At 34.8% G+C, this 15,047-nt stretch overlaps 2 protein-coding genes across 2 annotated transcripts; one reads left to right on the top strand and one right to left on the bottom strand.

Moving 5' to 3' along the window:
- Positions 1-1,500: 1,500 nt before the first annotated feature.
- LOC106313674 (MLO-like protein 11) lies at positions 1,501-5,301 on the bottom strand. The gene is made up of 15 exons (XM_013751558.1): positions 4,756-5,301; positions 4,622-4,679; positions 4,291-4,532; positions 4,084-4,200; positions 3,906-3,966; positions 3,611-3,705; positions 3,354-3,428; positions 3,135-3,220; positions 2,929-2,978; positions 2,762-2,802; positions 2,515-2,685; positions 2,391-2,426; positions 2,220-2,287; positions 2,074-2,134; positions 1,501-1,994 (listed from the first exon to the last, which is right to left on the bottom strand). The coding sequence occupies exons 1-15, from the start codon at positions 4,894-4,896 to the stop codon at positions 1,587-1,589; spliced, it is 1,710 nt and encodes a 569-aa protein (XP_013607012.1). The 5' UTR covers positions 4,897-5,301; the 3' UTR covers positions 1,501-1,586.
- A 3,503-nt stretch (positions 5,302-8,804) lies between these two features.
- LOC106314900 lies at positions 8,805-12,096 on the top strand. Its single transcript, XM_013752703.1, has 4 exons — positions 8,805-9,689; positions 9,978-11,305; positions 11,415-11,502; positions 11,623-12,096. Exons 1-4 carry the CDS (start codon positions 8,805-8,807, stop codon positions 12,094-12,096), a joined length of 2,775 nt encoding a protein of 924 aa, XP_013608157.1.
- Positions 12,097-15,047: the final 2,951 nt, after the last annotated feature.

The following is a 15,047-nucleotide window of genomic DNA, read 5'->3' as shown; positions in this document are numbered from 1 at the left end:
GAAAAGAAATGAACACGGCAAGGTCGTGAGATATAAAGCACGGCTTGTTGCACAAGGATTCTCACAGAGACCAGGAATCGATTATGAGGAGACATACTCCGCTGTGGTGGATGCTACTACTTTTAGATTCCTGATAAGTCTAGCTATAAGAGAGAAATTAGACTTGAGGTTAATGGATGTTGTAACTGCATACTTATATGGGCCACTGGATAATGAGATTTATATGAAAGTACCAGAGGGTATAGAGTTGAAAAACAAATCAAGTACTCGAGAACAACACTGTACAAAGTTGAATAAGTCACTTTATGGATTGAAACAATCAGGTCGAATGTGGTACAATAGGTTAAGTGAGTACCTAGAGAGAGAAGGATACAAGAATGATCCGATCAGCCCTTGTATCTTTATAAAGAAATTTGGTCAGAGCTTTGTGATTATAGCAGTGTATGTTGATGATTTAAATATCCTAGGAACCTCTGGAGAGATTTCCCAAACAGTTGAATATCTTAAGAAAGAATTCGAGATTAAAGATCTTGAAAGAAAAGAAAGTTTTGTTTGGGATTACAGCTTGAGTACATAAGAGATGGAATCCTTGTGCATCAAATGACATATACAGAAAAGTACTCAAGAGATTCAACATGGCCGAGTCTCACCCATTATCTAGCCCTATGGTCGTGAGGTCCCTCGGCCTGGACATTGATCCGTTCCGTCCTAAGATAGACGATAAAGATGTCCTTGGTCCCGAAGTGTCATATCTCAGTTCCATATGAGCTTTGATGTATCTGGCTAGTCACACGACCAGATATGTTTTGCCGTGAATCTATTGTCTAGATTAAGCTCTTGTCCAACCCAAAGGCACTGGAATAGGATTAAACATGTTCTTCGTTACCTGCAAGGAACGAAAGACTTGAGTTTATTTTATACTAACCAAAACAAAGAAGGTTTAGTTGATTTTGCTGATGCAGGTTATTTTTCGGATCCACACAATGCTCGATCACAGACAGGCTATGTTTTCACACATGATGGAACGGCCATATCATGGCGTTCCATGAAGCAGACGATCGCGGCCACATCTTCAAACCATTCGGAGATCTTGGCTGTTCATGAGGCCAGCCGCGAGTTGTTTAGAACAGGGGGAGTAATACGTGTTGTACTTTTTTTCCTTCACCATGGTTTTGTCCCATTGGGTTTTTCTGGTAAGGTTTTAATGAGGTAACATCTAAAGCGTATTATAATCCATGTATGGTTATGGCATCCAAGGGAGAGTGTGATAAATCATATTGTGGATGTCCATAACCGGTCCGGTTCATAACCAGACCAATGCTAGAGAGAGAGAGTCGACCGTGAGGAGAGAGAGAGAGAGAGAGAGAGAGAGAGAGAATCGACATCTTGCATTTTACTTATTAGATTATGATTTGTACTCTTTCCATATTTGTAATTCATTTCTTTAATTTTTCCATTATTCTACGACGGTGTAATTCCCTATATATAAAAGGCTCCTTATGTTTAAGAATAATAAGAATAATATAGATTTTATTCTCTAGTTTGACAACACTGAAAACTTATATTCCTATATATATATATATATATCATTCTCTTCTCACTGGCAATGAAGATGATCTCGAGAGTGGCTCCATAGGATCTGTTCTTATCTCTGGGGTCGTTGCTGAAGAAATAGAGACACAAGATCGAAGAAGAGGCGTTCCAACTCTACTTGAAGATTCATTAGGTACAGAAGCAGAAGCATTACGAGGTTGGACTGGCTGTAACTCAAGCTCAACACCTTTCTGTCCTTGTTGTTGTGGATAAGTTTCAACAACATCAAGCACTTGATGGTCATATTCTTCAAGAGATGCAACCGTGCTTGTTTCTGTTCTAACAGTGGAATCATCTCCGTAATAACCATGTCTTCTTTTCTTTCTAGTCGCTTTTCCCCAACCTTTAATCGTGTCTCTTATCCTCTGAGGTATCAGAGCCGCTTTATAGTTCGTTCCCATCTAGGAGTCAAATAGATTAAACAATCCATTAGGGAACAATCAAAAGTCAGAAATCTTGGATGGATTTTAACTCTATTACCTGAGCGACCAATGCATATAGTGGCAGTGTGCTGTAGCTGCATAGAAACTGTCCAGCAAACCTACAAAGAGAAACTCAATATTACTTTAATTCATATGCGCAACAGTCTACAGGATGAGTTGAGGAGAAAAAAATGGTTTCATTACCCTAAAGTAAGTCGGAAGTAAACAAGGAGATGATTCTTTAGGAAGCAAGAGTTGTAACCAAACTGCCACTGAAGAAAAAAATAAAGAAAAAAATAAAGAAAAAATGAATTGTAAGTTCAAAAAAAAAAAGCTTACAAAAGATCAATTCAATATATGGTTCATTTGCCATACCCAGAACCAGAAGAATGAAGCCAGTTCAAAAGAATTCTGTTGGAGAATGCAAAGCAATTAGCTGCAACTTTTATCAAGACTCTTAACATGGGACCTCGGGATGTTAAGGAAAGATATTGCAGACCTGGAATAGAATGAAGTGGATAAGGGACAAGAGTAGTTCTGGTTTATTGAACCAAAAGAGTTCATCTCTAGGTCTCAGCTTAACTCCGGAAGGATATTCTGTTAAGCCAGCATTCTCCAATGCCAAAGTTGCTATTACCTGTTGCAGCTTGGTACCAACCAGAAGTACAAGCTGGAAAACAAAAAATGGAGTTGAAATTTTACTAAAGCTGCCATGTTCTGAAATTAAATGAAAATGAAGTTCTTACAGTGACAGGTATGATTGCTATCCAGAAATAGAGATTTGATCCTGCAGTATCAAGAAGCAGAATCAGGTTTAAAACTAAATCCTATAATATGAAAGATTTTTCACTATTGGACTAAAAGGAAACAAAAGAAAATGATCATCTGTCTTTTAATTTGATTTACTCAAAACCTTTAATGTTGAAGAGCATGAAAGCAACTACGAACCCCCAAAGCGGCCCACTGTAGAAGATCATTGAGGCAAAATTATTCAGTAAATAATTAACACAATGTAATTTGCGATAGACAAATCTGGCATAGTTAAATAGTAGAACTTGATATATATAAAGCTTAAGTTGGATATATCACACAATGTTTCTAGAAGATAAGGTAGCTCACCTTAGACCAACGATCCTTTGGAATTCTTCCTCCATAGAGCGAATCATGTAGCTATGAAAATCGTACTTTAATGTGAGGTGGTGATTCTGCTCATCAGAGAAATAAAAAGGAGAAACAGCACCAATTAATTTTATATAGTTGTAACATTGTTGTCACTCATACATGATTGACAACGAGAGTGAAAAGAGCAAATATTAACATAGCATAAGTATCACCCACCACAATGAATCCTTTCCGGAGAGTAAGGTAGTCAGCACGAACAACAGAATGTCCGAATTGCCTGAAGAAACATGTCTGCAAGCATACAAACCGAAGACATCTCAGTCTATATGAACCGATAATTCAGACAAAACCAAATGTATACTGCTTGAATTTCAAAAACTATCAGCTTAGCTTGATGAACACAAATTATTCTGGTTTATTCCAAACAGTGACTAAGAAAATAAAGAAATGCATATCCAAAGTTGTCCTCATACCACCCATATAAGCAATCTGTTCTTGGCCAGAGGAGCAGATGTATGATACTGAACAAAGTTTGTCTGCCTTCGTAATACTTTTTCCCTTGTCACCGCTGTCTCAAGAAAGCAAAAAGAAATTATCAAAGACATGAGCACTGAATAATCAAAGCATTAAACCCACATGAACGAGGAAGCAAACAAAGCGTAATGCTAAAGAAACTTGTGAACATCGTTATAATAATGTCACTGTCAAATACGGTAACAGCATTCTAACTGTACAAGAGAGCAGACTGAAGAATCTTTTGGTGCTCACCAGTTAAGCAATCATGTCGATCCATGCGAGCTACATCTTCCCAGATCCTCCAACTATGAATCTGGATAAGAAAAGCATACCAATCAAACATGTTAAAAACATAGATTCTTCCAAGATCAAACACACTGAGTTGCTTAATTTTTTAGAGAAGCTAGAAATTCAGAAGAGAAGATACAACCTTGACGATGGCCAGGAGCATGGTCAAGCAGCTGTAAGTAACATGTGTAACCGCCATTATAAAGATGAAGCGATGTAACTGTTCTAAGCCTTCGTATGAAACAAACGGCTCATGCCCCTGCGACAATGAAATATTGTCCCTAAGAAATAAACAGAAGATTCTCTAAATGCTAAGTTCTAAAGATTTTTAAACCATTTAAAAGTTTACCTCGCTGCAAGTGGCACGGTGAATGCCTTCCTCCAGCTTTCTTCTCCTAAAGATGCTGAAAAAGAAGGATTTGGTTAACAGATTCCTCTGGACAGATGATTCGTTCTCAAGTTCCTCCTTAATCTCAGAACGTGTACAAGGAACGAATCTGACGTTGTAGAAACTTGACGGGACACAGATGTTGGCTATAGTGCTAGATGTAGCTGTAAGAAGGAGTGATATGAAGCCAAGCAGCATCAACTCTGCAAAAGAAAAAAAAAGAAACAAAAATATATATTAGGAAAACAAACACAAAAAGGTTTCATTTTTGGTTGAACAAAAAAAAAATAACCTTCTTTCATCTTCTCCAAAGCAGCAAATAAAGGTTTCCTCTTTGTCTTCCTCAACCACTATCACCAGAAATAAAAACAAGCGATTTAGAGAAAAGGTTGAAGATGATGAGACATATGAATGGAGGGTACTCACAGTGCTAAGACGATAGATGGAGCGCTCAACGATCAAAGAAACAAGGACGAAGACAGTCAAGACTAGAGCAACAGACCAAGTGGGAGATAAAGCCAAGGATCTCTCATTTGATTCTGCTTCGTTTTCTTCTCCTTCTCCCATTGGATTTTTTTTTGCAACAAAGCAACTTTCGAAAAATTGAAACTTTGGGAAACTAACCAAAAAACAAGATCACATTCCTTCGATTCTACAAGTTTAGAATCACAACTTTTAAAAGACCCGTCGAGCTTCCTCGGAGTGATTAAGTAATAAGCGATCGAAACCAAGTAAATTTTGAAAATCCTGTGGTGAGATTTGTCGACTGCAGTAAGTCCCAGAAAATCAATCAATCATTCAGCGGCAGAGCGTTACTGATAGAAAGAGATAGATGTTTGCTAAGGTGAGTACGAATTTGGATATTAGAAAATCGAATTACTATTATTTTTATTTTTTTGGAAGTAGAAAACAAAAGCTGTTTTCAGGTCACAACTGGTTGACTTCATGTGCAGTCATGGTTAGTTGTGCTAAGTACGTAGATTTGTGTTATCGAGCCGACCAAACGAAAATAAATAATAAATGTTGACAAGAAAAGGAGGAAAAGCAAGGCGAAGAAGATTCTGACAGATACCCGAAAACAACCTTCCTCAGCCTCACATGGTAAGATACTCTTATGGGACCTACCTCCTTTTTCTGGTTCCATTTTAAACTAGAGAAAAAGACAAAAATAGCATTAAATCAAGTTTTTGTTCCCAAACTAGTACTCAAGGTCAAAATTCACAAAAATAGCACTTAATGTTTTATCAAAAGTCACAAACTTAGGGTTTAGAGTTAAAGGATGGGGTTTAGGATTTAGGGTTTAGGATTTAGGGTTTAGGGTTTAGGGTTTAGAGTTTAGGGTTTAAGGTTTAGGGTTTAGAGTTTAGGGTTTGGAGTTTAGAGTTTAGGGTTTAGAGTTTAGAGTTTAGGGTTTAGAGTTTAGAGTTTAGGGTTTAGAGTTTAGAGTTTAGGGTTTAGAGTTTAGAGTTTAGGGTTTAGAGTTTAGAGTTTAGGGTTTAGAGTTTAGAGTTTAGGGTTTAGAGTTTAGAGTTTAGGGTTTAGAGTTTAGAGTTTAGGGTTTAGAGTTTAGAGTTGAGAAATGAGGTTTCGGGGATAAGATTTCAAATTTTGAAAAATAAAAAAATTAAAATTTTCAAAGGATAAACTTAGAAATGTCCTATTTTGGTCATTTTAGTTTTTGAGTGCTATTTTTGTGATATAAACTTAGAAATGTGCTATTTTGGAGATTTGCCCTTTAAACTATTTGTAGATCTAATTACATATTTTTGGTTATAAGAAAGGGTTTACTAGGTTACATGGATATTCCGTCCAAATTCTATTTCCTGTTTCATGTTTGAAAAACATATTTTTAGAATGCAAGTATAGTTTCGTTGAAAGGAGTAAGTACTTTTAATCTGTTTAATTTTTCGTTCTCGAAAGTATATCGTATTATAAAGTTGATTAACTAATAATACGAATAAATAAGCTGTCTTTAAGAAACTTAGCTGGACCTGGAAGCTACCTTTTAAAGGCTAAGACAATAAATGCCTTGGAATATGAGGTCTTGAAATTCCTGTTAATTATTTTTGGTAATTCGTTAAACACCAAATTGTTAACAATTCTAGTCGCCGACAAATAAAAAATACCAAAAAAAGTGACGCAATCGCTTGCATGGACGACCCCGGCAACGTGCGAATTCTCATGAAAAATAGAAGGAAAAAGCGAAGCTCCGCAAGAGATTTCGATCGAGGAGGGCTCCACATTACTCTTCTTATTTCACAGTTACGACTTTTACAAGTACAAATCTAAAGCCGTGCGTGTGCGTGTGCGTGCATCGTGCATGCCAAACTGAAAATGAGTATTCATTTTTTTTTTCCAGTGTAAATGTTAAATTTTATACCAATTTTTTATAAAAATGAGTATTTATTTTATACCAAAAATGAATGTTCATATTTTTAAGCCTTACATAGACTTTGATTGGCTACATATTTGCAAAGTAATATGATTATTATTATTAGGAAAAAAACTAGTTTAACCCTTATTTATCAATTAATTACTAGTTTAACTCTAATTTTATTTTATTACTAGTTTGTTTTTCATACTTAATTTACCTCTATTTCCTTTGTTAACAAAAAATAATAATTACGAAAATGACATTACTGAATTTTCAGAATATTTACAATTTTGCCACCTACAGACTTATTTTGTATATGTTTTATGTAGTCACAGACTTAAATATATTATTCTTTAGCCACAAATTTATTTAAAAACCATAGACTTAATAAGATTTCTGCAGGCTTTTTAAAACAAATATGTTACGTTTGGCCACAAATTTATTAAAAATTGACATATTTAATTTATTTGGCCATAGATTTACTTAATTTGAACAGATTTACGTAGGATTTGATAGATTTATTTTTTATTTAGCCGCAAATTTATTTATTTTTAACAGATTTAATTTTGATTTGATTTATTTATTTTTCTTGATTTAAACCAAAATGTTTCAAACCAACCATAAGTTGAATCAAAAGCATGTAAACCAAATTTATTTAATTAAACCAAATCCAACTTAATTTAAACCAAACAAAGAGAAAATCCCTAATCCAAAAATTACTCTTACACGTGATTACCTTGCTCGACATTAATGGCGCTTTCAGATTGACGTTATTTTCTTCCTTCTTCTCTCATGGCACAAATAAAAATTGTTTGTGGTCATTGGATATTTGGTAAAAACAAATGGTTATTTGGTGTTGACAAAGGAAGAGGAGTAACGCTATAGCCATAGACGACAAAACAAGTTATGATGATTTTGTTCATATGGTGATCAAAGAGTACAAGGTTAATGAACAGATTTACGACCTGAAATTGAGCTACATGTTTCCAAAGAAGCTTTTGTTGACATTACCCCAAAACACACCGCCTATAGATATTAAAAAGCAGAGGCAATTCACTGGATTTTTAGAACAGCTCAAAACAGAGGCAATGCAAATATGTTTTAATATTGGCTAGCTGAATTTTTGGAACCGCTCATTCTATTTCTGTTTTAAAATTTATTAATGAAATATATTAGAAATGGTAATATTGTAATAAAGAAGAACAATTAAGGTTATTTGGTCTTTAGCCACCTATACTAACATGTGTTGATGATGTAGAGTTAGATTAGTAATTAACAAAAAAAGTATAGTTATTCTGAGTAATTTTTTCTTATTACTATTCAATCAATAATTATAAAAATAATTAGAATATGCAAATGCTCTTCATAATACTCTTTTCTCAACGTTTTTATATTGAACTTTTGATAGAACACTTTAAAGTCGCAAAACTTTATGTTAAAGTCGATCTTACAAAACCTCTCCCACGCAAGGTTATCTCTGGGTTTTCTAACGGCAAGGAGACAGAGATTGCAGTAAGCTATCCTTGGCTACCATTGAAGTGCGAGCTGACAGAAAGTATGGCCATTCGCAATAAAAGTGCAGATCTCAGTTGGGTATTCCTTCAGATAAGAGAAGGTCTAAGAGTCATGTACCTGCGGGTAATAAAACCAGGAAGAAATCAAGACCTACCAGATCAAAGCTTTCCTCTAAAACAGTAACTCATCGTGCTATGCCATCAGAGCTGAAGAAGGCGAAGTATCAGGCGAAGCCAGTGAGGATCCCATACCTCCTGCGAGTCTTAAGGAAGTACTGCCAGGTGATTCGTCACCCGTAAGTAAGTCTGCTGATCATCCCGCTCTAGGAAAGGAAGGTTGCAGCCATAATCTTGCAGAAGATCATGATGTTGTTCATGGAGAACCTCATATAGAAACACACCCTGAGAAGGAGCAGTTTCTGATGGGTTTTGGAGATAATCAGCATAGCAAGAAGGATGCTGAAGACCCTTTCTTTTTGGTTAATCGCAGGAAGAGCGGCCGCATGGCCAAATCATCTCAATAAAATCATATGTCGATGTTTTTTGCGTGAAATGTAAGAGGGCTGAATGGAGTACGACGCCACACAATGGTCAAAGACTGGATTAACATCCATAAACCTCTTTTTGAAGCGTTTTTGGAAACGCATATCCATAGTAGTAATGCAGCCAGAATAAATGATGCTATACTGGTAGTTTGGAAGTCTTTTGGGAACTACGGGCATCACAGTTCTGGTCAGATAATTGTTGTTTGGGACCCTTCGGTCTCTGTATTTATCTACAAGGCTACAGAGCAAGCTGTTACATATGGAGTTCACATTTTGTCGGAGAACATAAATCTTACTGTCACGTTTGTGTACGGGTTCAACGTTGTTGGAGAGAGGCAGGCGTTGTGGAATGAACTAGTTGAGATAAGTGATACCCCAGCGTTGCAGAATTCTACTTGGACCGTCCTTGGAGACTTTAATAAGATTTTACGCTTGGCTCACCATTCGGGTTATCCGTCTCATGTGGTTGATTCAAGTGGTATGCAGGAGGCTAATGAGGCTTTGCAAGATGCGGGATTGTTTGAGGCTCAAGCAAAAGGAACACCTTTCACGTGGTCGAATAATAATGACCAGGACCCAATCTCCAAGAGAATTGATCACACTCTCGTAAACCAAATTTGGGCAGATCATTTTCGTGATTCATATGCAGATTTACTCGAGCCGGGGCAATCTGATCATTCGCCGTGCATAGTCAAGGTTCCATCATTGAGGCGACAAAGCAGGAAGCCTTTTAAGTTCTATCACCATATCATCGATCACCCTGACTACAACTCTGCTGTTACTGCTGCCTGGAACCCGGGATCAATCACAGGCTCTGCCCAATTCAAACTGGTCAGGACGATGAAAATGCTTAAAAAAGATCTAAGAGGAATCAACAAGCGGCACTTCAGTGGTATTAGTGAAAGGGTGAAGGGGCAATCTGCTAAGGTAGTGGGTTTGCAACGTCAGCTTCTTACTCAACCAAACTCGGCCCTTGCGGGAAAAGAGTACATGGAGAGAGACAAGCTAAACCTTCTCCTAAATGCTGAGCAGAAATTCTTCAGACATTGATCTCGAGTAAGATGGGCTGTTGTGGGAGACCGAAATACTTCCTTCTATCACAACACTGGCACACAGAGGAATTCTAGAAACCATATTCATTTTCTGAAGGATGAAAACGATAACTTCCTGGGATCAACTGCTGACATCAAGGCGCACTTTGTTACATATTTTCAGGGTATCTTAGGGGAAACTGATATGCCATTGTCTCCTTCCAGTGTAGAGTCCTTGAAAGATTTGCTTCTCTTCAGATGTTCGGAGTTGTCGAGAGCGTATCTGAAAAGGGAGGTTCTTTCAGCAGAGATCAAGGGAACAATATTTGCAATGCCTCTGAGCAAGAGCCCTGGTCCGGATGTGTACTCAGTAGAGTTTCTGAGGGCGTCATGGGACACTGTTGGGGAGGACATAATAGTTGCAGTCGCTGAGTTCTTTCGGAATGGGCGCTTATTAAAAGACCTGAACACAACAACCATCGTACTCATTCCAAAAACTAGCGCTGCGTGTAGGCTTGGGGATTTTAGGCTGATTAGCTGTTGTAATCTGGTTTATAAAGTCATCACAAAGATTATAGTGAACCGCCTAAAGTCGATTCTTCAGTCGAGCATTAGTAGAAATCAGGCTGCTTTCCTAAAGGGTCAAAGTTTAGGAGAGAATGGTCTCCTCGCGTCTGACCTGATAAGGAACTATAGATCTTCCTCATGCCCAAGAAGATGTATGCTTAAGGTGGACATAAAAAAGGCGTTCGATACCATTTCTTGGGACTTTATAATTAAACTGCTTGATGCACAGGATTTACCACCTTTGTTTGTCACTTGGATTCGGGAATGCATTACTTCCCCTCGCTTTTCAGTGGCCATCAATGGAGAGTTAGCTGGATTCTTCCTGGGCATGAAGAGGCCTCGTCAGGGCGATTTTATCTCACCTTATTTGTTCATTATGGCGATGGAAGCGCTATCTAAATTACTAGATCAGGCTGTGGAGGCAGGCGGCCTTAGATTACATCCAAGCTGTCAAGAGCCAAGAGTTACTCATCTCTTATTTGCAGACGATCTGTTGGTGTTTTTAGATGGCTCTAGGCATTCCATTACTAGCATTAAAAAGGTCTTGACAACATTTAAAGAGTGGACGGGTCTGGATATGAATGTAGCAAAATCAGAGATCTTCTTTGGGGGTTTTTCTGAGATTGAAGCATCAGTTATTGCTGATATATCTAGATTTCGAATTGGAAGTTTTCCTACTAGGTACTTGGGTCTGTCTCTTAACCCGAGTAGGATAAGCTACGCTACCCTGCAGCCTTTTCTGGAGAGGATTAATTGTTGGACGGTTAAGACCCTTTCATTTGCAGGAAAAGTCACCCTTGTAGCCTCTGTCATACATGGCATGGTCAACTTCTGGAGCTCGGTCTTTGCTCTGCCAAAGAGATTTTATGAAAAAATTGACTCATTGTGCTCACCTTTCTCTGGAAAAATAGCACTACATCTGCTGTTGGGGCAAGAGTTAGTTGGGTAAATATCTGCAAACCTAAGCTTGAAGGAGGTCTCGGGCTGAGAAGGATGGAGGAATATCATAAGGTCTTCGACCTAAAACGGGTGTGGAATTACTTCTCTTTCTCAGGGTCCTTATGGGTGGCCTGGCTGCATTCAAATGTCTTCAGAAGGAAGTGTTACTGACCACAACTGATTATCAGCGCTTTTTTCCTACTGTAAGGAGTATGCTTAAATGAAAAGACACTGTCTCTGAATTCCTAAGATGCAGTATTGGTGATGGGAAGTCAGCAAATTTCTGGCATGATTATTGGACCGATTTAGGGCTTTTAATTCAGGCATTTGGACAGACTGGTCCCCGTTCTCTTCGGTTGGGACTTGAATCTCATGTTTGTCAAGCAGCTCGGAATGGTGATTGGACCCTGCCTCATGCTCGTTCTGATGTGGCTGAAACGCTACAGATTGTTCTCACTACCATGTCTCTACCTACGCCTGACCGCGGTTCTGATAGGTTCTTATGGCGTAATGGTGCTGGTAATTTTGTTCCTAAATTCTCCTCAAAGGCAACATGGCACTCGGTAAGGGAGTCAGTTGATATTGTTCCTTGGCACAAACTGGTCTGGTTCAAAGAGGGTGTCCCTAGATGCTCCTTTGTTACAAGGATGGCTGCTCTCTCGAGACTCCCAACTAGAGATAGATTGGCCTCCTGGGGCATGGTTATTCCATTGCAGTGTGTCCTGTGTAGCTTTGGATTAAAGTCTCATCAACATCTACACTTCCAATGCCCCCTTGTTTCTAAGTTTATCCTTTGAAAATTTTAATTTTTTTATTTTTCAAAATTTGAAATCTTATCCCCAAAACCTCATTTCTCAACTCTAAACCCTAAACCCTAAACTCTAAATCCTAAACCTTAAACTCTAAACCCTAAACCCTAAACCCTAAATCCTAAACCCCACCCTTTAACTCTAAACCCTAAGTTTGTGACTTTTGATAAAACATTAAGTGCTATTTTTGTGACTTTTGACCTTGAGTGCTAGTTTGGGAACAAAAACTTGATTTAGTACTATTTTTGTCTTTTTCTCTTTGCTTTATAGTACTATAATATTTTGAAATAATTTTATATAATTAATTAATCATATTTTATAATATCAAAAGATTGTGTTTTATTCAAAAATCAAATTCATAAAATTTTAAAATTTTAATATAAATTTACAATTAACATAATTTTAATTTTTAATTTTGAAAATAATAACAGTTCCAATTTAAAATATAGCTTAATATATATAATTAAATATGAGATATTATTTTCAATAAAATATATTTTAAATATATCTATATCATTTTGGAAAAACAAATTAAGATCATATATTAATCTATATGATCATTATATATATATATATATATATATATAATTATTTACTGTTCTATTAAGCACTTAAATAAATACATTGATGAAAACATACAGCTTTTACAACATAATATTATTGTGTCAAAAAAAAAAATTGTTAATGCTTTGTCATCGACTATAGGCTACCATATTTAATTCTTAATCAAAAAAATTAGCCTTTCATACTTGTTACAAGGGTTGTGCAACTTTTCATGATTCGCTTTGCGGTTCTTTATTCATTTTTAGTGTTTGTTGCTATAGTGATTTTAATACAAGGATCTAAATATTTCAAAAATTATAAATTTATAATTCAAAAACGATAATCTTTTTTTTTTTTGCTATTTTACCGTTATCATTATTTATGTTTATTTTATATTTTTATTTATAAACTAGATCATTTCTCCGCGCTACGCGCAGATAATATATTTAAATTTGTTACATTTATCATTTTTATTTGTATGTGAATTTTTGTATATTAAATTATATATAAATAATTTTTAAATTGGAGTTTTTATACATTTTTAGTTGGAAGTAAGTATTTCTATTATATGTAACACATTTAACTAATAAAATATGAAGAATCAAGTACGAGATGTTAGAGTTATGTAAAAAATATATAATTATGTATAGAACATAAATTATCTTAGTTTAAAAGATCGGAATCTCATCTCGAATAAATTCATGAAAAGAAAAAGTACTCCAATAACCTATTTAAAATATAAAATTCCATTTTCAAAAAAATTCAAAAAAAAAACGTACTTAATAATATTTTTTTACGTGTAATAGTTGAAAACTGACAATTGAATATCGATCTAGAATATTATTTTAATATATATAATGGTAAAATATTAATTGCAATAAACAAATTTTGAATTTTGTAATATTACATGAATTAGAAGTCTTTAAAATCTAAAATCTATTTTATTAACATAATATATTTTTTACTCATTTATAATTTTGACGTTACAAAATATTGTTTTAGTTTTATTTGTATATTAATTTTTAATAATTTAGTTTCTTTTTACGTAATTTTAAAATTATCAAGAATATAATATATTTAAAATTATTTATTTAAATATATCCAAATATGATGTCTCATTTTTATCTGTGTTTGCGTTGAGCATATTTAATTTGTAGTTTGTATATTTAATAACACCTTGTTGCGTGCCGTTCTATGGTTTTAATAAATGTGTTGTCATTTCATTTTTATTACTACTAACATGATTTTTTAGTGATCAGTAATAATGTATTTTTAACGTTATGTATTATATTTTATTGTATATTTTCTAACTCTTCAGCTGACACTTTTTTTAGAATCATTTTAATTAGATAATAGGTTTAAAGATGTAAATAAAACTGTATATGTTGTAAATTTAGACTTTTTAGTGTAACTGAGCTCTATCAATTATGGAATTATATTATGATTTTATTTTACTAAATCTTTCTTTCTGTTTATATTTTTTTGTTTTATTTTGTATTTTTACAATTTTATTGTCTTATTCTTTAATTGCAGAGAATTGCTATTTCCAATTTTTGTTTCATATATCTTAAAAGTCTTTGGTTGATTTTTGTTTGTTTTCTTTCTCCAATTACAATGTACAGTTCGACCGTTTCTTTTTTTGGATCAAACTACTAATATCATCGGAAAGAAAAGCTTAAACTCCAAGAATGAAGTGTGTATTTGTGCTAGAGAAAACTGATTTAGCCACTAATATAGTGATATATTATAATATTAGAATGCATGAAAACTCTTCTATGTTGTCCTACTGAGAGTAACATAATATTAGATGTTTATTATTTCCTTCCAATTAGGAATGCACAGAATGAGAGAAATTCAAGGTGAGACCACTTTACAATTTTGTCCTCATATCAATATAGAGTTAGTTTATAGATTATTCTATCTATTTCAAAATGTAATCAATTTTAACTAAAATCTGTAATATTTAAAAGTTATTATTTTAGAAAACTGTAATTTAATATATAAATTTAATCAATTACACCGTAATTTACATAATTTAATTGGCCACACAATATCCAATAAATATAAAGTTACATTGAAATATAAAAAAAGTTTATATAGTGAAACAAAAAATACTTTTAAACCATTATATTATAAAACAAAGGGAATATTCAAATTATATTGAAACATTAGAATAGTAAGAATCAAAAAAGCTGAAATCTCAATGTCGATCATTTACGTCGGCCGTGCCTTAGACCTGAAATCTCAATGTCTATCATTTACGTCGGCCGTGCCTTAGACCATCTCCAATCTATTCCTCTATTTTTTTCTCTAAAATAGAGGAATTTCATAATAGAGATGAATTGTCTTCGATGTATTTTTCTATTTTCTCTCCTAAAAAGAATATTCTTGATATA

The sequence above is a fragment of the Brassica oleracea genome, chromosome C9, assembly GCF_000695525.1.
Source record: "Brassica oleracea var. oleracea cultivar TO1000 chromosome C9, BOL, whole genome shotgun sequence".
Classification (NCBI taxonomy): domain Eukaryota; kingdom Viridiplantae; phylum Streptophyta; class Magnoliopsida; order Brassicales; family Brassicaceae; genus Brassica; species Brassica oleracea.
Note: the sequence above shows the minus strand (reverse complement) of the source record. Positions and strands in the feature narration are given on the sequence as shown.

Bases quoted from the DNA above. Each gene is read 5' to 3' on its own strand.
- LOC106313674 (XM_013751558.1), bottom strand. From the start codon at position 4,896: ATGGGAGAAGGAGAAGAAAACGAAGCAGAATCAAATGAGAGATCCTTG. The intron at 3,429-3,610 runs GTATGAGGACAA...GTATGCTTGCAG, and splicing joins ACAGATTGCTTATATGGGTG to ACATGTTTCTTCAGGCAATT. The intron at 2,979-3,134 runs GTGAGCTACCTT...GATCTTCTACAG, and splicing joins CAAAGGATCGTTGGTCTAAG to TGGGCCGCTTTGGGGGTTCG.
- LOC106314900 (XM_013752703.1), top strand. From the start codon at position 8,805: ATGGTCAAAGACTGGATTAACATCCATAAACCTCTTTTTGAAGCGTTT. The intron at 9,690-9,977 runs GTAGTGGGTTTG...ACATATTTTCAG, and splicing joins TGAAGGGGCAATCTGCTAAG to GGTATCTTAGGGGAAACTGA. The intron at 11,306-11,414 runs GTAAATATCTGC...TCTCTTTCTCAG, and splicing joins TTGGGGCAAGAGTTAGTTGG to GGTCCTTATGGGTGGCCTGG.